The sequence below is a fragment of the Protomyctophum parallelum genome (assembly GCF_964188405.1).
Source record: "Protomyctophum parallelum genome assembly, chromosome: 23".
Classification (NCBI taxonomy): Eukaryota; Metazoa; Chordata; class Actinopteri; order Myctophiformes; family Myctophidae; genus Protomyctophum; species Protomyctophum parallelum.
In genome coordinates, this window is record NC_139715.1 from 31,052,874 (window position 1) to 31,075,373 (window position 22,500).

At 47.9% G+C, this 22,500-nt stretch overlaps 1 protein-coding gene across 1 annotated transcript in view; it reads left to right on the forward strand.

Moving 5' to 3' along the window:
• The window catches only part of LOC310854010 (nck-associated protein 5-like), a gene marked incomplete at both ends in the record, with an annotated part of 106,591 nt that overhangs the window by 14,795 nt on the left and 69,296 nt on the right, over window positions 1-22,500 (forward strand). Inside the window, 2 exons of the mRNA XM_083758483.1 lie at window positions 12,497-12,572; window positions 19,987-20,214. Of these exons, the coding sequence (XP_083614609.1) occupies window positions 12,497-12,572; window positions 19,987-20,214 (304 nt within the window). The remainder of the gene's footprint in view (window positions 1-12,496; window positions 12,573-19,986; window positions 20,215-22,500) is intronic.

Consider the following 22,500-nt stretch of genomic DNA (forward strand, 5'->3'; position numbering starts at 1 on the left):
AGAGAGAGACACACACACGCACACAGGCACGCACACACTCTGCTAACTCATGGATTAAAAATGCTGATTATGATGTATACGCTAAAAGAGGTCAAGTGCATCCATCCACCCACCCACCCGCCAAAGTAAAGTAAATAATGGTCTTTTTTTGCATGAAAAGGGTTTGAAAACCACTCTCTGTCTCTGTCTCTGTGTCTGTCTCTGTCTCTGTCTCTGTCTCTGTCTCTGTGTCTGTCTCTGTCTCTGTCTCTGTCTCTGTCTCTGTCTCTGTCTCTGTCTCTGTCTCTGTCTCTGTCTCTGTCTCTGTCTCTGTCTCTGTGTCTGTCTCTGTCTCTGTCTCTGTGTCTGTCTCTGTCTCTGTCTCTCTCTCTCTCTCTCTCTCTCTCTCTCTGTCTCTGTCTCTGTGTCTGTCTCTGTCTCTGTCTCTGTCTCTGTCTCTGTCTCTGTCTCTGTCTCTGTCTCTGTCTCTGTCTCTGTCTCTGTCTCTGTCTCTGTGTCTGTCTCTGTCTCTGTCTCTGTCTCTGTGTCTGTCTCTGTCTCTGTCTCTGTCTCTGTCTCTGTCTCTGTGTCTGTCTCTGTCTCTGTCTCTGTCTCTGTCTCTGTCTCTGTCTCTGTCTCTGTCTCTGTCTCTGTCTCTGTCTCTGTCTCTGTCTCTGTGTCTGTCTCTGTCTCTGTCTCTGTCTCTGTCTCTGTCTCTGTCTCTGTGTCTGTCTCTGTCTCTGTCTCTGTCTCTGTCTCTGTCTCTGTCTCTGTCTCTGTCTCTGTCTCTGTCTCTGTCTCTGTCTCTGTCTCTGTGTCTGTCTCTGTCTCTGTGTCTGTCTCTGTCTCTGTCTCTGTCTCTGTCTCTGTGTCTGTGTCTGTGTCTGTCTCTGTCTCTGTCTCTGTCTCTGTCTCTGTCTCTGTCTCTCTCTCTGTCTCTGTCTCTGTCTCTGTCTCTGTCTCTGTCTCTGTCTCTGTCTCTGTCTCTGTCTCTGTCTCTGTCTCTCTCTCTGTCTCTCTCTCTGTCTCTCTCTCTCTCTCTCTCTCTCTCTCTCTCTCTCTCTCTCTCTCTCTCTCTCTCTCTCTCTCTCTCTCTCTCTCTCTCTCTCTCTCTCTCTCTCTCTGGGCTATGGGATGACATACGGATACACACTGACCTTTCTATGGATGCCGCTTTGGTCCTCCTGACACACATTCACTGAGTTCACTGCAGACCTCTGTGTGTGTGTGTGTGTGTGTGTGTGTGTGTGTGTGTGTGTGTGTGTGTGTGTGTGTGTGTGTGTGTGTGTGTGTGTGTGTGTGTGTGTGTGTGTGTGTGTGTGTGTGTGTGTGTGTGTGTGTGTGTGTGTGTGTGTGTGTGTGTGTGTGTGTGTGTGTGTGTGTGTGTGTGTGTGTGTGTGTGTGTGTGCGTCTCTAAAGCACTGTTGTTTTTGGCAGAACATTATGGTTTTAGTCATAGTCTCTTGAATAGTTTTCATTTAGTTTTAGTCACATTTTTGTAGCCGGCTATTACTGCTATACCGACAGGGCGTCAGTGAGAGACTCCCTGCTGTACTGGACCAGGGCTTTACTGTATGTACTGTACTATACTGTACTGGACCAGGGCAGTACAGCCTGCTGTACTGGACCAGGGCTTTACTGTATGTACTGTACTATACTGTACTGGACCAGGGCAGTACAGCCTGCTGTACTGGACCAGGGCAGTACAGCCTGCTGTACTAGACCAGGGCAGTACAGCCTGCTGTACTGGACCAGGGCAGTACAGCCTGCTGTATTGGACCAGGGCAGTACAGCCTGCTGTATTGGACCAGGGCAGTACAGCCTGCTGTATTGGACCAGGGCAGTACAGCCTGCTGTACTGGACCAGGGCAGTACAGCCTGCTGTATTGGACCAGGGCTTTACTGTATGTACTGTACTATACTGTACTGGACCAGGGCAGTACAGCCTGCTGTACTGGACCAGGGCTTTACTGTATGTACTGTACTATACTGTACTGGACCAGGGCAGTACAGCCTGCTGTACTGGACCAGGGCAGTACAGCCTGCTGTATTGGACCAGGGCAGTACAGCCTGCTGTACTGGACCAGGGCAGTACAGCCTGCTGTATTGGACCAGGGCTTTACTGTATGTACTGTACTATACTGTACTGGACCAGGGCAGTACAGCCTGCTGTACTGGACCAGGGCTTTACTGTATGTACTGTACTATACTGTACTGGACCAGGGCAGTACAGCCTGCTGTACTGGACCAGGGCTTTACTGTATGTACTGTACTATACTGTACTGGACCAGGGCAGTACAGCCTGCTGTACTGGACCAGGGCAGTACAGCCTGCTGTACTAGACCAGGGCAGTACAGCCTGCTGTACTGGACCAGGGCAGTACAGCCTGCTGTATTGGACCAGGGCAGTACAGCCTGCTGTACTGGACCAGGGCAGTACAGCCTGCTGTATTGGACCAGGGCAGTACAGCCTGCTGTATTGGACCAGGGCAGTACAGCCTGCTGTATTGGACCAGGGCAGTACAGCCTGCTGTACTGCCCTGGTCCAATACAGCCTGCTGTATTGGACCAGGGCAGTACAGCCTGCTGTACTGGACCAGGGCAGTACAGCCTGCTGTACTGGACCAGGGCAGTACAGCCTGCTGTACTGGACCAGGGCAGTACAGCCTGCTGTATTGGACCAGGGCAGTACAGCCTGCTGTACTGCCCTGGTCCAATACAGCCTGCTGTATTGGACCAGGGCAGTACAGCCTGCTGTATTGGACCAGGGCAGTACAGCCTGCTGTACTGGACCAGGGCAGTACAGCCTGCTGTACTGGACCAGGGCAGTACAGCCTGCTGTACTGGACCAGGGCAGTACAGCCTGCTGTACTGGACCAGGGCAGTACAGCCTGCTGTACTGGACCAGGGCAGTACAGCCTGCTGGGCCTCTTCTCCCACTCGGCCATCTTCCGCTGTCCCTCCCCGTCCCCACCTCCCCCGTCCCCCCCAGTTGGGGTAAATGGAGGAGCAGTTAGTTGGGGGTCAGCTAGTGGCTCCCGGTGTGACCAAAGGGAAGGATTCACGCTGGCATTCCAACCCATCCTGGCGTCTAGCGTCTCCGCGTCTTGTCTCCGTCTGTTTCTCCGTACGAGAACCGTGTCAGACAGACAGACAGACAGACAGACAGGCGATCTCTAATCCGTCTTCATCCTGTCTCCATGGTGGCGGGGGCAGACAGACAGACAGACAGACAGACAGTCAGACAGACAGACAGACAGACAGACAGACATTTAGTCAGACAGACAAACAGACAGGCGGTCTCTAATCCGTCTCCATCCTGTCTCCATGGTGGCGGAGACAGACAGACAGACAGACAGACAGACAGACTGTCTCCATGGTGGGGGGGCAGACAGACAGACAAACATCCTGTCTCCATGGTGGCGGGGGCAGACAGACAGACAGACAGACAGACAGACAGACAGACAGACAGACAGACAGACAAACATCCTGTCTCCATGGTGGGGGGGCAGACAGACAGACAGACATCCTGTCTCCATGGTGGCGGGGGCAGACAGACAGACAGACAGACAGACTGTCTCCATGGTGGGGGGGCAGACAGACAGACAGACATCCTGTCTCCATGGTGGGGGGGCAGACAGACAGACAGACATCCTGTCTCCATGGTGGGGGGGCAGACAGACAGACAGACAGACAGACAGACAGACAGACAGACAGACAGACAGACAGACAGACAGACATTCCTGTGTATAATCTAATAGGATGTTGCGTTAACAGTTTGACTGTTTTTTACGATTAACCCGCATTTTAATCAACCCCCCTTCACTGCCGAGATTGTTGTATTACCTTTAGAGCATACGCTGAATTATTTGGGCTTTTAATCCGCGAAAATCCATCAAAAAAAGCTCCCGTGGTTTGTTATGATCTGTGTGTAGCATCCACCATCTTGGTGCACCCGGAAGACGCACACAAGATTGGTTTCAATGAGGCGTTGCATCCAATGCATTTCCATTGGCCTCAATTTCCCAGAAGCCCTAGCAGCCCACAGCATGTGACGATTTCCGGTTTCGTCATCACATCGAAGGCATCCAGTCTCATACTCCGCGACGAAGACGGATTTTCTTTTGATTCATTACATTACGGCGGATTAAACACATAAAACAAAAGGCGGGTATGTCCGATACGGCAGCGACATTAACCTGGAGTAATCCATTCAAGGCACGGAAACTGTTAAGAGGCAAGAAGTGCTTGATTTTATGATAAAAAAAAAGAAAAAAAAAGATGGTTCGTCCGTTCGTTAAAAGCTTTCCCTCCTCGACGTTCGGGGAGCGTTTTATAATATATATATTATGGAATCTATTTAACCCATTTTGACCTGAGATCAGATTAAAAAAAATGTCTTCTATACATCCTGACAGTTTTCTGAAAAAGCTATGTTTCTATGTCAGTCGTTCTTCGATTTTAAAAAAAATAGCAGACCTACAAGCTCATAGCGCGCCACTCGGTGGCGCGCTATGAGCTTGTAGATCTGCTATTTTTCAATAGCTAAATATAACATAGTGCTAACACCGAAAGGGGTTCCCGCCCCAAAATGGGTTAACTTCCATATACAGCCCGCTCCATCCATGCATAATTTCATGTCACTTTAATAATTTCATGTCGCTGAAAACGGGTGATTGCGACGAGAGGGAAATTACATTCCCAGCTTTTATGCCATCATGGACCATGGAGTGAAATATGAATGTCTTGAACACACATTAAACGCACGGTTCCCCCAAAGTGGGGTCCTGCATGGGGGACCCCCAGGGGTCCCGGGACCCCCAGGGGTCCCGGTATAGGGAGTTCCATGTATACTCTTATGGGGGGGGGGGGTCCGGCCCTGGCATATCTTTTCAGGCCTCGGGGCTTCTCGGACCCCTGTCCCGTGGCCCTAATTGAAGGGGGGAGGGGGGGGGGGGGTCAGAGGTCGGGCCGGCCGGCCATAAGGGGGGCGAGGGGGGGTCTTTGTAACGCTATACCCCGCCGTAACGCGCATGACTGACCGACCGACCTCGGGGAGAGTTTTACTGCTCCAAGATGTCCTCACCACGCTAAGACTGGGATACCTCGCAATAAATCTGTGGAAATTAAGGCTATTTATCTCCCAACCCTCATTTTGGAAGCATGTCCTTCCCTTCCTCCCTCCCCCCCCCCCTCCCTCCCCAAGCAGGGGGAGGGAGGGGGGGGGGGAGAGAGAGACAGAGAGAGAGAGAGAGAGAGAAATGCAAAACCAAACACATACTTTAAAGAGGATAGATTAAGGCTTAAACATTACAGGCTAAGCTGGGGGTTAATTAGTAATTAGTAATTAGGTGGGCGTGGTGCATGTAGAGGGGCGGAGATTTGCCGGGGACTAATTCCGAGCATATATTCCCCCCCCCCCCCCCCCCGTGCCCAAAACGGACTGCGCCTCGCCCCCCCGCATGGGGCTCAAAGCACCGCAGGGTCAAATGAGGCCATTTGTGGCGAAATAATATTAGTCCCACGAGGGGCCCTATTTTAATGGCCTCAATTCACACACACACACACACACACACGCACGCACGCACGCACGCACGCACGCACGCACGCACGCACGCACACGCACACGCACACGCACACGCACACACACACAAGCAGGGTGATTGTTCTCCCCTTATTTCGATTTTTCGACCAGGATTTGGGTTGACATTGTGTTCTCTTATGTGTCCAATCTGATTAGTGCACGGGCTTCTATAGAGCGTTGCAGTCCCGCCCCCCTCGAGAGAGACCCGGAAAAGAAATCGCCGTTAATTTTTTTCCTCATAGACTTTTCAGAAAGTATTTATTTAAAGACGTTTATACGCCGCGGACAAAGCCAACTCTTGTCGTGACAATTCATCATGACAATAAACACAATGTTTTGGGGCCAAACAAAGAATTAGAAAGTATAGAAAAAAACGGCAGGTTATACAACACTTTCCTTGTTGTTTTTCTTCTTATAAATGATTTGATCGGCCCCAAAACATTGTGTTCATTGTCATGATTTGTCACGATCCAAGTTGTCTTTGTCCGCGGCGTAACCGTCTTTAAATAAATACTTCAGGAAAAGCCTATGGAGAAAATGAATGGAGAACCATTTCCTATGGGCCACTCGTTGTTCTGAAAGGGGGAGGGACTGCAACGCTCTGTTGGGTTGACCTGCAGTGTTGACAGAGTGACAGTCATGGGCGGAAAGTACTTAGGGCAGGAGCCTATCTCCTGTTTCTGTAGCCATGGGGCCCATAGGGGCAGGAGCCTATCTCCTGTTTCTGTAGCCATGAGGCCCAAAGGGGCAGGAGCCTATCTCCTGTTTCTGTAGCCATGGGGCCCATAGGGGCAGGAGCCTATCTCCTGTTTCTGTAGCCATGGGGCCCATAGGGCAGGAACCTATCTCCTGTTTCTGTAGCCATGAGGCCCACAGGGCAGGAGCCTATCTCCTGTTTCTGTAGCCATGAGGCCCATAGGGCAGGAGCCTATCTCCTGTTTCTGTAGCCATGAGGCCCAGAGGGCAGGAGCCTATCTCCTGTTTCTGTAGCCATGGGGCCCATAGGGCAGGAGCCTATCTCCTGTTTCTGTAGCCATGAGGCCCAAAGGGCAGGAGCCTATCTCCTGTTTCTGTAGCCATGAGGCCCATAAGGGCAGGAGCCTATCTCCTGTTTCTGTAGCCATGGGGCCCATAGGGGCAGGAGCCTATCTCCTGTTTCTGTAGCCATGAGGCCCATAGGGCAGGAGCCTATCTCCTGTTTCTGTAGCCATGAGGCCCATAGGGGCAGGAGCCTATCTTCTGTTTCTGTAGCCATGAGGCCCATAGGGGCAGGAGCCTATCTCCTGTTTCTGTAGCCATGGGGCCCATAGGGCAGGAGCCTATCTTCTGTTTCTGTAGCCATGAGGCCCAAAGGGCAGGAGCCTATCTCCTGTTTCTGTAGCCATGAGGCCCATAGGGGCAGGAGCCTATCTCCTGTTTCTGTAGCCATGAGGCCCATAGGGCAGGAGCCTATCTCCTGTTTCTGTAGCCATGAGGCCCATAGGGGCAGGAGCCTATCTCCTGCTTCTGTAGCCATGAGGCCCATAGGGGCAGGAGCCTATCTCCTGTTTCTGTAGCCATGAGGCCCATAGGGCAGGAGCCTATCTCCTGTTTCTGTAGCCATGAGGCCCATAGGGCAGGAGCCTATCTCCTGTTTCTGTAGCCATGAGGCCCACAGGGGCAGGAGCCTATCTCCTGTTTCTGTAGCCATGAGGCCCATAGGGGCAGGAGCCTATCTCCTGTTTCTGTAGCCATGAGGCCCATAGGGGCAGGAGCCTATCTCCTGTTTCTGTAGCCATGAGGCCCAAAGGGCAGGAGCCTATCTCCTGTTTCTGTAGCCATGAGGCCCATAGGGCAGGAGCCTATCTCCTGTTTATGTAGCCATGAGGCCCAGAGGGCAGGAGCCTATCTCCTGTTTCTGTAGCCATGAGGCCCATAGGGCAGGAGCCTATCTCCTGTTTCTGTAGCCATGGGGCCCATAGGGCAGGAGCCTATCTCCTGTTTCTGTAGCCATGGGGCCCATAGGGCAGGAGCCTATCTCCTGTTTCTGTAGCCATGGGGCCCATAGGGCAGGAGCCTATCTTCTGTTTCTGTAGCCATGAGGCCCATAGGGCAGGAGCCTATCTTCTGTTTCTGTAGCCATGGGGCCCATAGGGGCAGGAGCCTATCTTCTGTTTCTGTAGCCATGAGGCCCAAAGGGCAGGAGCCTATCTCCTGTTTCTGTAGCCATGGGGCCCATAGGGGCAGGAGCCTATCTCCTGTTTCTGTAGCCATGAGGCCCATAGGGGCAGGAGCCTATCTCCTGTTTCTGTAGCCATGAGGCCCATAGGGCAGGAGCCTATCTCCTGTTTCTGTAGCCATGGGGCCCATATGGCAGGAGCCTATCTTCTGTTTCTGTAGCCATGAGGCCCATAGGGGCAGGAGCCTATCTCCTGTTTCTGTAGCCATGAGGCCCATAGGGGCAGGAGCCTATCTCCTGTTTCTGTAGCCATGAGGCCCATAGGGGCAGGAGCCTATCTCCTGTTTCTGTAGCCATGAGGCCCATAGGGGCAGGAGCCTATCTCCTGTTTCTGTAGTCATGAGGCCCATAGGGGCAGGAGCCTATCTCCTGTTTCTGTAGCCATGAGGCCCATAGGGGCAGGAGCCTATCTCCTGTTTCTGTAGCCATGAGGCCCATAGGGCAGGAGCCTATCTCCTGTTTCTGTAGCCATGAGGCCCATAGGGGCAGGAGCCTATCTCCTGTTTCTGTAGCCATGAGGCCCATAGGGCATGAGCCTATCTCCTGTTTCTGTAGCCATGAGGCCCATAGGGCAGGAGCCTATCTCCTGTTTCTGTAGCCATGAGGCCCATAGGGGCAGGAGCCTATCTCCTGTTTCTGTAGCCATGAGGCCCATAGGGCAGGAGCCTATCTCCTGTTTCTGTAGCCATGAGGCCCATAGGGGCAGGAGCCTATCTCCTGTTTCTGTAGCCATGGGGCCCATAGGGGCAGGAGCCTATCTCCTGTTTCTGTAGCCATGAGGCCCATAGGGCAGGAGCCTATCTCCTGTTTCTGTAGCCATGAGGCCCATAGGGCAGGAGCCTATCTCCTGTTTCTGTAGCCATGAGGCCCATAGGGCAGGAGCCTATCTCCTGTTTCTGTAGCGTGAGGCAGCTTGATGTACAAGTACACCCCCTGGACATGACGTTAGTATGGCGCAGGGACTTACCCCCAATCCAACCCTTGATGCTGAGTGTCAAGCAGACTGGGAGGTCGGGTGTTCAATCCCCAGCCGGGTCATACCAAAGACTCTAAACATGGGACCCAGTGTTTAGAGTCTTTGGTATGACCCGGCTGGGGATTGAACCCCGACCTCCCAGTCTCAGGGTGGACACTCTAACCACAACAAGGCCACTGAGGTGGTCTACTTAACTCCAATCCAAGCCAGGAAAAGTCTGACTGGTCTAAAACTGTACACCACGTCCTTATTGGAAACGACAGGGATGTAAACAAATGGATTTGATCTCGTCCACTTAAAACACACACAATGGACGTGTTTGAGGGAGAGAAGGAGTGTGTAAAGCGTCTGGGATCGCTCATATGCGAGGGTGCATCTCAAACAGCGTGAGGACTTCTGTTTACAAACGAAACCTCGTAAGACGGCCCGCGAGAGTTGGGAACGCCGTAGCACTGCTTCAGTCTATCTCAGACTAAAATAGTAACTTTATAAATCTATCTTAAAAGACGAAAATAAAACCGCATGAGTTTTCCTGATGTCATAAACTGTCAGAATTACAATGGAAGTCAATGAGCGACTATTTTTATTTCTTAAATTGCTAATAAACAACACAACGGAGCGAAATAACTCCTGGAATGGAATAGTTTTCCCATAATAAGGTAAGAAAACAACCCAAACAACCCAAACCAAACCAAACCTTTTAAAGGGTAAGACCACTTTTTATTTCAAGGTATTTGTACTTTTACTTGAGTGATTCCAATTTCCAATACCTTTTACTTCTATAGATCCACTATACGTCTCAGAGGCAAATATTAAACTTTGCATTCATTTGAAAGCCTTAGTTAATTATACTTTGTAGATTTGAGTTGTTAATTAATTAATTACAAAACTTGCATTAACCCGTTCAGCCCCAATGCACCAATGCGTCACCGGTCCGTGACGCATTGAGAGCTTGTAGATCTGCTATTTTCAAATGGCTGAAATGTTTAGTGGTTAATGTATGTATTTTGTAATAATAATCCAAATCTATACAAAGTAACTTGTAAGTGTAGTTATGTAGTTGACATTCTTTTTTTTTCCTTTAAATTTTTTGAATTTTTTCTGTGGGCTGGGGTTTTCCCTGTGCGTTCTGAAGCCTTTTGAGCTGCAATGAAAACCATGCAAACAGGCCTCAACAGTGACATCTGCTGGCAAATTCTTATATTGTATACTGTATGAGGTTATGGGACTTTATACCTCACACTCACAAAGCAGAGCTCTTGTTTGAGCTCAGGAAAAAAATAATTACAAAAACGTTTTTTTTATGTCACAGTCCTTTTAAATTGTAGGCTCTGATTAGAGTGTGATTGTGTGATTTGATTAGAGTGTGATTGTGTGATTTGATTAGTGTGTGATTGTGTGATTTGATTAGTGTGTGATTGTGTGATTTGATTAGAGTGTGATTGTGTGATTTGATTAGAGTGTGATTGTGTGATTTGATTAGTGTGTGATTTGATTAGAGTGTGATTGTGTGATTTGATTAGTGTGTGATTGTGTGATTTGATTAGTGTGTGATTTGATTAGTGTGTGATTGTGTGATTTGATTAGTGTGTGATTTGATTAGAGTGTGATTGTGTGATTTGATTAGTGTGTGATTGTGTGATTTGGGGGCGTGCAGTACTTCTGCTTTGGTAGAGAAGAATGTCTCGTTTAAATTAATGGACAATTATAGCCGACCTCGGCAAATCTACGATCTCATCAACGGAGCGCGTTCAAGTTCAAACGTCGAGCTGAGAAAGACAAAACAAAGACAATTATATAGCACTTGGGTCTTTTCCTGAAGCGTGTGTGTGTGTGTGTGTGCGTTTGTGTGTGCGTTTGTGTGTGTGTGTGTTTGTGTGTGTGTGTGTGTGTGTGTGTGTGTGTGTGTGTGCGTGCGTGCGTGCGCGTGAAGGGCGTACATTTGCGGCGTCTGTGTTTAGCCGAGATGTCTCATCATACGGCGAGCGTAATGACAGGATGCGGCTGAAATTGCTCGTCTTAGCGCGCAGAAAAAGTGTCGTTTTTTTTGGGGGGGGGCAAATCCTCCTAATCCCCAGGGAGCCAATGAAGCCCCAGACAGACAGACAGACAGACAGACAGACAGACAGACAGACAGACAGACAGACAGACAGACAGACAGACAGACAGACAGACAGACAGACAGACAGACAGACAGACAGACAGACAGACAGACAGACAGACAGACAGACAGACAGACAGACAGACAGACAGACAGACAGACAGACAGACAGACAGACAGACAGACAGACAGACAGACAGACAGACAGACAGACAGACAGACAGACAGACAGACAGACAGACAGACAGACAGACAGACAGACAGACAGACAGACAGACAGACAGACAGACAGACAGACAGACAGACAGACAGACAGACAGACAGACAGACAGACAGACAGACAGACAGACAGACAGACAGACAGACAGACAGACAGACAGACAGACAGACAGACAGACAGACAGACAGACAGACAGACAGACAGACAGACAGACAGACAGACAGACAGACAGACAGACAGACAGACAGACAGACAGACAGACAGACAGACAGACAGACAGACAGACAGACAGACAGACAAGACAAGACAAGACAAGACAAGACAAGACAAGACAAGACAAGACAAGACAAGACAAGAGAGAGAGACAAGAGAGAGAGACAAGAGAGAGAGACAAGAGAGAGAGACAAGAGAGAGAGACAAGAGAGAGAGACAAGAGAGAGAGAGAGAGAGAGAGAGAGAGAGAGACGGGTGTGATTTTTTTTCACTGGCTGAAAACTATAAGCTATGATGATGATTAAAACTGACACTAAATATATTGACAATTTCGTCAAACAAATTAAAAACTAGACTAAAATGTTAGGAAGGGGCTAAATCTGTAGAATCTGGTCCTAAATGTGTTAAATGGAAAGAGTAACAGACAGATAGGCTGTGTGTGTGTGGTAGCTGTTTTGCATCTGAATCCTAACCTGCACAAATGGAAGCCTGGATTGTTTTCTTTCCGTAGGCAATTACCCTGAAGGTCAAGGTCATTTAATCACACAGCGTTTACCTCCATGATTGAACTTCCATAGCTATCACTATCTATCACTATCCGCACGCACGCACACATGCACACACATAAGCATGCACACACATAAGCATGCACACACATGCATGCACGCACGCAGCCACAGGTCAGTGAATGCCATATTCGGTTGAGTTAACCAGGAAGTGTTTTAGTAAAATTTTTAACCTGGGTTTAACTGACATTGTGTTTAATTTCCTTTACAATCTCATCAAATCAGACGCATTTTGAGCGTGTTGATCTGCTATCTTTTGGCGAATGTTTCCCCCAGAATAATGTAGGCAGGTGGTTGAATGTGCTCAGTCAGTCAGTCAGTCAGTCAGTCAGTCAGTCAGTCAGTCAGCCAGCCAGCCAGCCAGTCAGTCAGTCAGTCAGCCAGCCAGTCAGTCAGTCAGTCAGTCAGTCAGCCAGCCAGCCAGCCAGCCAGTCAGTCAGCCAGCCAGCCAGCCACACAGCTATAATGGTATTTAGGAAATACAGTAACATCAGCTTGTTATTTGTGTATGCACTCACTGCTATAATAAACATTTTGTTCACTTAAACATGTCCTCTTCTCTCTCTCTGTGTGTGTGTGTGTGTGTGTGTGTGTGTGTGTGTGTGTGTGTGTGTGTGTGTGTGTGTGTGTGTGTGTACAGGATGGAAGAGACAGTGCGGTCACTGCTGCAGAACCCAGGCTCAGGGGACACCATGGACATCATGAAGGCCTACAAGGTAACACAGCTGACCAATAGAACTGACCACCAGTGTTGTTTTTGGCAGCAAATTTCTACTTTAGTTTTAGTCATTTAGTCTCTTGAATAGTTTTCCTTTAGTTTTAGTCACATTTTAGTCACCTGGAATGTTCTAGTGTTTAGTCTAGTTTTAGTCGACTAAATGTCATACGGCTTTAGTCGACTAAATCTACAGTTGATTTAGTCGACTAAAATGTGTTTTGACAGGGCTTGATGTCGTTGTAATGACATATTTTACACTTTGGTTGCATGCTGAAAATAGCAGATCTACAATCTTGTAGATCTGCTATTTTCAGCATGCAACCCAGCATAAAACTGGATCCCTTGTCCTCTAGTCCCTTCCTAACATTTTAGTCTAGTTTTTATTTGTTGACGAAATTGTCAGTATATTTAGTCTTAGTTTTAGTCATCGTAGATTCCTTTATATTTAGTTTTTATTTAGTTTTAGTCAGTGGAAAAAGGTAGTCGACGAACATTTTTCGTCTTAGTTTTAGTCGACGAAAACAACACTGCTGTACAGTATACCTAATAGAACTGACCAGTCTGTACAGCAGGGGTACTCAACTGGCGGACCGTGGTCCGCGACCGGACCGCGGACCACCTCTTTGCGGACCACCAAAAAAAAAAACATTTTTTTTTTTCTTTTTTTTTTAATTTAATAATATAAATAACATCAGATGGTACATTTCTCATGTGAAATTGCTGCAAAGGCCCCCAAAATGTCCCCCAAGGGCCCCCAAAGTTCTGGCGCGCGCTATGCGCGCACGCAGTGTGGCCTGCCAGGGCGTATAACTCCCGGCCTGATTTGGAGTTCCACTCCGGGCCTGCACTCTGCACCCCATTATTAGTTGGGTGGAAGGCGATCTGATTTGTATAAGCTTGGCTTGACCATACTAAACGGGCATAGAGCCCCGCTCTCCGATGGACGCCGCGCATGGGACCGGACCTCGGTCTTATTCAAAAAAATATTTGTGGACATTCATCATTTCTAGTTGAGGACCCGTGCTGTACAATATACCTAATAGAACTGACCAGCCTGTACAGTATTACCTAATCTTCGAGCTCTTCCAATGCCAGTAAAATATAATAGCAGTGTTTCAGATCATGTTCATACCTCGTTAGCGACGCTAGGGGGCAGCGGTGGCCTAAGGGTTAGAGGAGCGCCCTTGTTGCCGAAAGGTTGCCGGTTCGATTCCCCGGAAAAATCTGTGTCGGGAAGTGATTGGTCATCACTCACCCAACCCCGCTGAAGTGCCCCTGAGCAAGGCACCAAACACCCAACTGCTCCAGTGGAGCTGCTTAGTGGCCAACAGTATCAGACTGTGGTTGTACCGGTCAGTACAACAGTATCAGACTGAGGTTGTACTGGTCAGTACAACAGTATCAGACTGTGGTTGTACTGGTCAGTACAACAGTATCAGACTGTGGTTGTACCGGTCAGTACAACAGTATCAGACTGTGGTTGTACCGGTCAGTACAACAGTATCAGACTGTGGTTGTACCGGTCAGTACAACAGTATCAGACTGTGGTTGTACCGGTCAGTACAACAGTATCAGACTGTGGTTGTACCGGTCAGTACAACAGTATCAGACTGTGGTTGTACCGGTCAGTACAACAGTATCAGACTGTGGTTGTACCGGTCAGTACAACAGTATCAGACTGTGGTTGTACCGGTCAGTACAACAGTATCAGACTGTGGTTGTACCGGTCAGTACAACAGTATCAGACTGTGGTTGTACCGGTCAGTACAACAGTATCAGACTGTGGTTGTACCGGTCAGTACAACAGTATCAGACTGTGGTTGTACCGGTCAGTACAACAGTATCAGACTGTGGTTGTACTGGTCAGTACAACAGTATCAGACTGTGGTTGTACCGGTCAGTACAACAGTATCAGACTGTGGTTGTACTGGTCAGTACAACAGTATCAGACTGTGGTTGTACCGGTCAGTACAACAGTATCAGACTGTGGTTGTACTGGTCAGTACAACAGTATCAGACTGTGGTTGTACCGGTCAGTACAACAGTATCAGACTGTGGTTGTACCGGTCAGTACAACAGTATCAGACTGTGGTTGTACCGGTCAGTACAACAGTATCAGACTGTGGTTGTACCGGTCAGTACAACAGTATCAGACTGTGGTTGTACCGGTCAGTACAACAGTATCAGACTGTGGTTGTACCGGTCAGTACAACAGTATAAGACTGAGGTTGTACCGGTCAGTACAACAGTATCAGACTGTGGTTGTACCGGTCAGTACAACAGTATCAGACTGTGGTTGTACCGGTCAGTACAACAGTATCAGACTGTGGTTGTACCGGTCAGTACAACAGTATCAGACTGTGGTTGTACCGGTCAGTACAACAGTATCAGACTGTGGTTGTACCGGTCAGTACAACAGTATCAGACTGAGGTTGTACCGGTCAGTACAACAGTATCAGACTGTGGTTGTACCGGTCAGTACAACAGTATCAGACTGAGGTTGTACCGGTCAGTACAACAGTATCAGACTGTGGTTGTACCGGTCAGTACAACAGTATCAGACTGTGGTTGTACCGGTCAGTACAACAGTATCAGACTGTGGTTGTACCGGTCAGTACAACAGTATCAGACTGTGGTTGTACCGGTCAGTACAACAGTATCAGACTGTGGTTGTACCGGTCAGTACAACAGTATCAGACTGTGGTTGTACCGGTCAGTACAACAGTATCAGACTGTGGTTGTACCGGTCAGTACAACAGTATCAGACTGAGGTTGTACCGGTCAGTACAACAGTATCAGACTGTGGTTGTACCGGTCAGTACAACAGTATCAGACTGAGGTTGTACCGGTCAGTACAACAGTATCAGACTGTGGTTGTACCGGTCAGTACAACAGTATCAGACTGTGGTTGTACCGGTCAGTACAACAGTATCAGACTGTGGTTGTACCGGTCAGTACAACAGTATCAGACTGTGGTTGTACCGGTCAGTACAACAGTATCAGACTGTGGTTGTACCGGTCAGTACAACAGTATCAGACTGTGGTTGTACCGGTCAGTACAACAGTATCAGACTGTGGTTGTACTGGTCAGTACAACAGTATCAGACTGTGGTTGTACCGGTCAGTACAACAGTATCAGACTGTGGTTGTACCGGTCAGTACAACAGTATCAGACTGTGGTTGTACCGGTCAGTACAACAGTATCAGACTGAGGTTGTACCGGTCAGTACAACAGTATCAGACTGTGGTTGTACCGGTCAGTACAACAGTATCAGACTGTGGTTGTACCGGTCAGTACAACAGTATCAGACTGTGGTTGTACTGGTCAGTACAACAGTATCAGACTGTGGTTGTACCGGTCAGTACAACAGTATCAGACTGTGGTTGTACCGGTCAGTACAACAGTATCAGACTGTGGTTGTACCGGTCAGTACAACAGTATCAGACTGTGGTTGTACCGGTCAGTACAACAGTATCAGACTGTGGTTGTACCGGTCAGTACAACAGTATCAGACTGTGGTTGTACCGGTCAGTACAACAGTATCAGACTGTGGTTGTACCGGTCAGTACAACAGTATCAGACTGTGGTTGTACCGGTCAGTACAACAGTATCAGACTGTGGTTGTAGCGGTCAGTACAACAGTATCAGACTGTGGTTGTACCGGTCAGTACAACAGTATCAGACTGTGGTTGTACCGGTCAGTACAACAGTATCAGACTGTGGTTGTACCGGTCAGTACAACAGTATCAGACTGAGGTTGTACTGGTCAGTACAACAGTATCAGACTGTGGTTGTACCGGTCAGTACAACAGTATCAGACTGTGGTTGTACCGGTCAGTACAACAGTATCAGACTGTGGTTGTACCGGTCAGTACAACAGTATCAGACTGTGGTCGTACCGGTCAGTACAACAGTATCAGACTGTGGTTGTACTGGTCAGTACAACAGTATCAGACTGAGGTTGTACCGGTCAGTACAACAGTATCAGACTGTGGTTGTACTGGTCAGTACAACAGTATCAGACTGTGGTTGTACCGGTCAGTACAACAGTATCAGACTGTGGTTGTACCGGTCAGTACAACAGTATCAGACTGTGGTTGTACTGGTCAGTACAACAGTATCAGACTGTGGTTGTACCGGTCAGTACAACAGTATCAGACTGTGGTTGTACCGGTCAGTACAACAGTATCAGACTGTGGTTGTAGCGGTCAGTACAACAGTATCAGACTGTGGTTGTACTGGTCAGTACAACAGTATCAGACTGTGGTTGTACCGGTCAGTACAACAGTATCAGACTGTGGTTGTACTGGTCAGTACAACAGTATCAGACTGTGGTTGTACCGGTCAGTACAACAGTATCAGACTGTGGTTGTAGCGGTCAGTACAACAGTATCAGACTGTGGTTGTACCGGTCAGTACAACAGTATCAGACTGTGGTTGTACCGGTCAGTACAACAGTATCAGACTGTGGTTGTACCGGTCAGTACAACAGTATCAGACTGTGGTTGTACTGGTGGTCAGTACAACAGTATCAGACTGTGGTTGTACTGGTCAGTACAACAGTATCAGACTGAGGCTCAGGCCATTTGAATCCGCCATGGATTACCGAGCGAGGGATTAGCGACCTGTGGGACAAGGATCCAGGGAGGAGACGGATATCCTTGGAGTGCGCCTTGTGGCGCTATAGCAAACGCACGGCATTGAGATTCCGGGGGGGGTGGGGGGGGGGGGGTGGTGATGTTGTAATTTCCTCCTCGGCAACAGCGCAGGTTGTAATCTGAAGCTATATAATATATATATATATATATATATATATATATATATAGTTATAATCTGATGCTGGGTAGAAGGATAATCTTAGCTTAATTCCACAGTAGTACTGTATGTGCAGATGTGGCTATATATATATATATATATATATATATATATATATATATATATATTATATATATATATATATATATATATATATATATAGATAGGAGGGGGCACTAGCCCCTCCTAATATACAGCTTTAATGTTTGTGTTGTCTGAACAAACATTTAAAATGCCATTGATCGGCGTCAACTATGCCCAGGAAAGGGGCCTTAAACTGGGTAAATTAATTTGTCATAAAGGCCCATTTTTTTGCCTATAGTTTCACCCAGTGAGTAAACTATCAGAATATAGAACTCTAAAATGATTACTTTAACAAAAGAATAGCACTTATACCTTCAACATTCTTTTGGCTAAGTAACGGCACTCTGAATGCAAATTTTCCAAAAGCGACACATCATGAAAGCTGTGTTTTAACCCATTCTGAACGGGAACTTTGGTGTCGGCATCATGTTATGCTTTAGCTATTGAAAAATAGCAGATCTACAAGCTCATAGCGCGCCACCGAGTGGCGCGCTACGAGCTTGTAGGTCTGCTATTTTTTTAAGAACGACTGACATTTTTTAGAATCTGATCTCAGGTCAGAATGGGTTAATCAGACCAGTGTGTGTGTGTCCAGTGGAAACCTCGTATGAATCTGATCTCAGGTCAGAATGGGTTAAATAAAGTGGAATAATTTCCAACACAATTGTCTGATGGAAATCGGAAACAAGACGGAAAGCCCTAATACGTCTCGGTCGAGATTCGATCGAGACGAGACCAAAAAAAAGAGCTTTCACGACGAAGAACGTTATTTCGAATTCCTCTTTGGAGACAGTGGGGGGGGGTGGGGGGTGGGGGGTGGTGTGGGGGAGGGGGGGGGGTGCCTCTCTGCTGCATTTGGGTATAAGGCGTACAGCGCGTGGAGAGATCCTTCCATCCATCACTGTTTGCTATAACCCATTCTGGGCGGGAACACCCTTTTGGTGTTAGCATTATTATGCTATGCTTTATAGCTATTGAAAAATAGCAGATCCACAAGATTCTAGGTCTGCTATTTTTGAAAAATCGAAGAACCACTGAAAGGATGTATAGAAGAAGACCTTTTTAGAATCTGATCTCAGGTCAGAATGGGATAGGCATGATGTCTGGAGCATTAGCCACGGAGGTAATCGTTATCCCACAGGCTTGACAATGATGTGTCAAAGCCGGGCCGGGAATGACAAATGTAAGGCGCGTCACCGTGCACTGCCATACATCAGACCACGCGCTGGTGACACACACACACACACACACACACACACACACACACACACACACACACACACACACACACACACACACACACACACACACACACACACACACAGAAGCTATACCATTACTTAACCCATTTAGACCTGAGGCCGATAAAACAAAGTCCTCTAAATCCTAACAGTTTTCTGAAAAACCCTCATGTTTCTATGTCAGTGGTTCTCAAACTATTTCATGTCAAGGACCCCCAGAATATATATGTAATTGGCTGCGGACCCCAGTCTCGAGATATGTACTTCCAGGGACTGTTCGCTCTGAAAGAATATATATATTCAAAGATTTGCGCCACGTTTGCTGGAGGGATAGCAGATCTATGAGCTTTTAGATCTGCTATTTTTCAACAGCTAAAGTATAATAACATAATGCTTTAAAACACCAGACGGGGGTTCCTGCCCAGAATGGGATCATTCAAAGCCCATATATTGACCACCAGTGGCATGAGCCTTCATTCCATCCCCGGCCCCGCTGACTCCTCCTGATCTCACTTTAGGGGAAAAGATATTCACTTGACTAAACAGCAGATATATATGCGTGGTGAAAATGAATATTTGTATATTTTCTTCAAGTATAAAACAAAGACTAGCTCCTGACACAGTCATCACATACACAGAGACAAACAAAGCCTCCTATAAAAGCCACACCACCGTAAACATGAAGCCAGTCCTTTGGGGTAAACCAGGGGAGTTGTGGAGGTCACAGCCAGTCCTTTGAGTAAACCAGGGAAACATGATTCGGGGATGATTTATAAAGGGATGTTTTTTTTTTGAGTTTCAGTGTCTCTGAAGCTGCTCGCCTCCAGTCTCATTCATTCCTTTGTTGTGCAGCGGCGCTGCTGCTCGCAAAGAAACAATAACAGGATTACTTTTCTTCATCCTTCAGACTCGTTCGTTGCTCCACGATTTGATTCTAGTCGATGTTTTTCCGTGTCGTGTAACATTTGTTTTTCTTCCTCTTTCACCGCGCTGCGTATACGTACTTAAATTAAGTGTCACCTCGCCTTTTGTAGCCTCGTTTCAATTTCCCCTCTCTGTCTCCCCGCCACGTCTAACCTGCTTTTCTCTCGCTTGTGTGTGTGTGTGTGTGTGTGTGTGTGTGTGTGTGTGTGTGTGTGTGTGTGTGTGTGTGTGTGTGTGTGTGTGTGTGTGTGTGTGTGTGTGTGTGTGTGTGTGTGTGTGTGTGTGTGTGTGTGTGTGTGTGCGTCTGTGTGCGTGCGTGCGTACGTGCGTGTGTGCGTTCTCATCAGGATAAACTCTTAGAAGAGGCGCACAAGCATCACGACAGCCCCTCGGAGGCCGCCGAGCGAACGGCGCCGCCGCCAGCCGACCCGCCCCCACAGCAGCCGTTGGATGATTGGTCCGGGTCCGTCCCGCAGAGCGCCGAAACCGACGGCCAATCGGAAGAGGAGGAGGAGGAGGAGGAGAGAGACCACCAAACGACCAATGAACTCCTGGAGCGCCTCAAGGCCCTGGAGGTATTGGCCTATAGGAGACACTGATATATAGACTATCACTGGTGGAACAACAACCTCTGTCTGTCTGTCTGTCTGTCTGTCTGTCTGTCTGTCTGTCTGTCTGTCTGTCTGTCTGCCTGTCTGCCTGTCTGCCTGTCTGTCTGTCTGTCTGTCCCTCCTCGAGGTTTTATTTTTGCCTGAAGGCGTGACAGCTCGTCAGACTACATTTGGTGCCCTACAGCCAGAGTAATATATAGTAACAGAGTGGCGGAAGTGATCATTCTATCTCAATGTGGGATAGTTCCAGCCATAGGAGAAATCATAAATGTTTGGAACTATAGCCCATAGGCACCCGCTTAGTCTCAATGGGATAGTTCCAATGTTTGGAACTATAGCCCATAGGCTTTGTCTCAATGGGATAGTTCCAGTCCATAGGAGAAATGTTTGGAACTATAGCCCATAATAGGCACCCGCTTTGTCTCAATGGGATAGTTCCAATGTTTGGCTATAGTTCCAATGTTTGGAACTATAGCCCATAGTTCCAATGTTTGGAACTATAGCCCATAGGCACCCCCGCTTTGTCTCAATGGGATAGTTCCAATGTTTGGAACTATAGCCCATAGGCACCCCCGCTTTGTCTCAATGGGATAGTTCCAATGTTTGGAACTATAGCCCATACAGGCACCCACTTTGTCTCAATGGGATAGTTCCAATGTTTGGAACTATAGCCCATACAGGCACCCACTTTGTCTCAATGGGATAGTTCCAATGTGTGGAACTATAGCCCATACAGGCACCCGCATTGTCTCAATGGGATAGTTCCAATGTTTGGAACTATAGCCCATATAGGGCACCCCGCATTGTCTCAATGGGATAGTTCCAATGTGTGGAACTATAGCCCATACAGGCACCCGCATTGTCTCAATGGGATAGTTCCAATGTTTGGCTATAGTTCCAATGTGTGGAACTATAGCCCATAATAGGCACCCCGCTTTGCGGCGAGATCAAAGCGTGTCTCTACTCTCCTACTCTACACTCTGGCTATAGCTACTAAGTTACTACGCTGCAGTTAAACTAAGTGTGTAAGCATTAAGGCACAGGCCTTCATTCATTCTCTGGCTCTTGGCCACCGATGTTCCAGTGACACATAACTTCTATACCTGACACGAATGGAGGCTGTAGCTAATTACAGAAACACGGCAGACAATTGCCTGCCCGTGTGTGTGTGTGTGTGTGTGTGTGTGTGTGTGTGTGTGTGTGTGTGTGTGTGTGTGTGTGTGTGTGTGTGTGTGTGTGTGTGTGTGTGTGTGTGTGTGTGTGTGTGTGTGTGTGTGTGTGTGTGTGTGTGTGTGTGTGTGTGGCTGCGGCTTATCTTGGTGGAGTATAGTGGCAGAGAAAGCGCAGCCAACCTGTCCGGCTGACGTCGGTCGGTTAGACGAACGTTTTATGCGTTTCTAAATGGCTTTAACCCATTTTGGGCGGGAACCCCTGTTGGTGTTTTTAGCATTATATATGTTGTTATACTTTAGCTATTTGAAAAAATAGCAGATCTACAAGCTCATAGCGCGCCGAGTGGCGCGCTACGAGCTTGTAGGTCTGCTATTTTTTTTTAATCTAAAGAACGACTGACATAGAAACATAGCTTTTTCAGAAAACTGTCAGGTTTCAGAAGACATTTTTAGAATCTGATCTCAGGTCAGAATGAAAACTGTCAGGATGTAGAAGACATTTATAGAATCTGATCTCAGGTCAGAATGTTTTAATCCAACGTTATCTGCCATTTTACTCCGTCCCGCCGCTCCGTGTGATGGATGCTACGGAGCGGCGCCCGCGGCGTTGGCTAGGCTATACATCACTGCCCCGCGCTGCGTATAACCTGTTTAGACCTGAGGCCCGCTAACCCGTTCTGACCTGAGCTCAGATTCTAAAAGGGTCTTCTACATCCTGACAGTTTTCATTCTGACCTGAGATCAGATTCATACGAGGTTTCCACTGGACACACACTGGTCTGATTAACCCAGTATGACCCGAGATCAGATTCTAAAAAATGTCAGTCGTTCTTCGATTTTTCAAAAATAGCAGACCTACAAGCTCGTAGCGCGCCACTCGGTGGCGCGCTATGAGCTTGTAGATCTGCTATTTTTCAATAGCTAAAGCATAACATGATGCTAACACCAAAATGGGTTCCCGTTCAGAATGGGTTAAAAAAAAGTGGAAAAATGTCTTCTAAATCCTGACCGTTTTCTGAAAAACCCCATGTTTCTATGTCAGTGGTGCTCAACCTTTTTCATGTCAAGGACTCCAAAA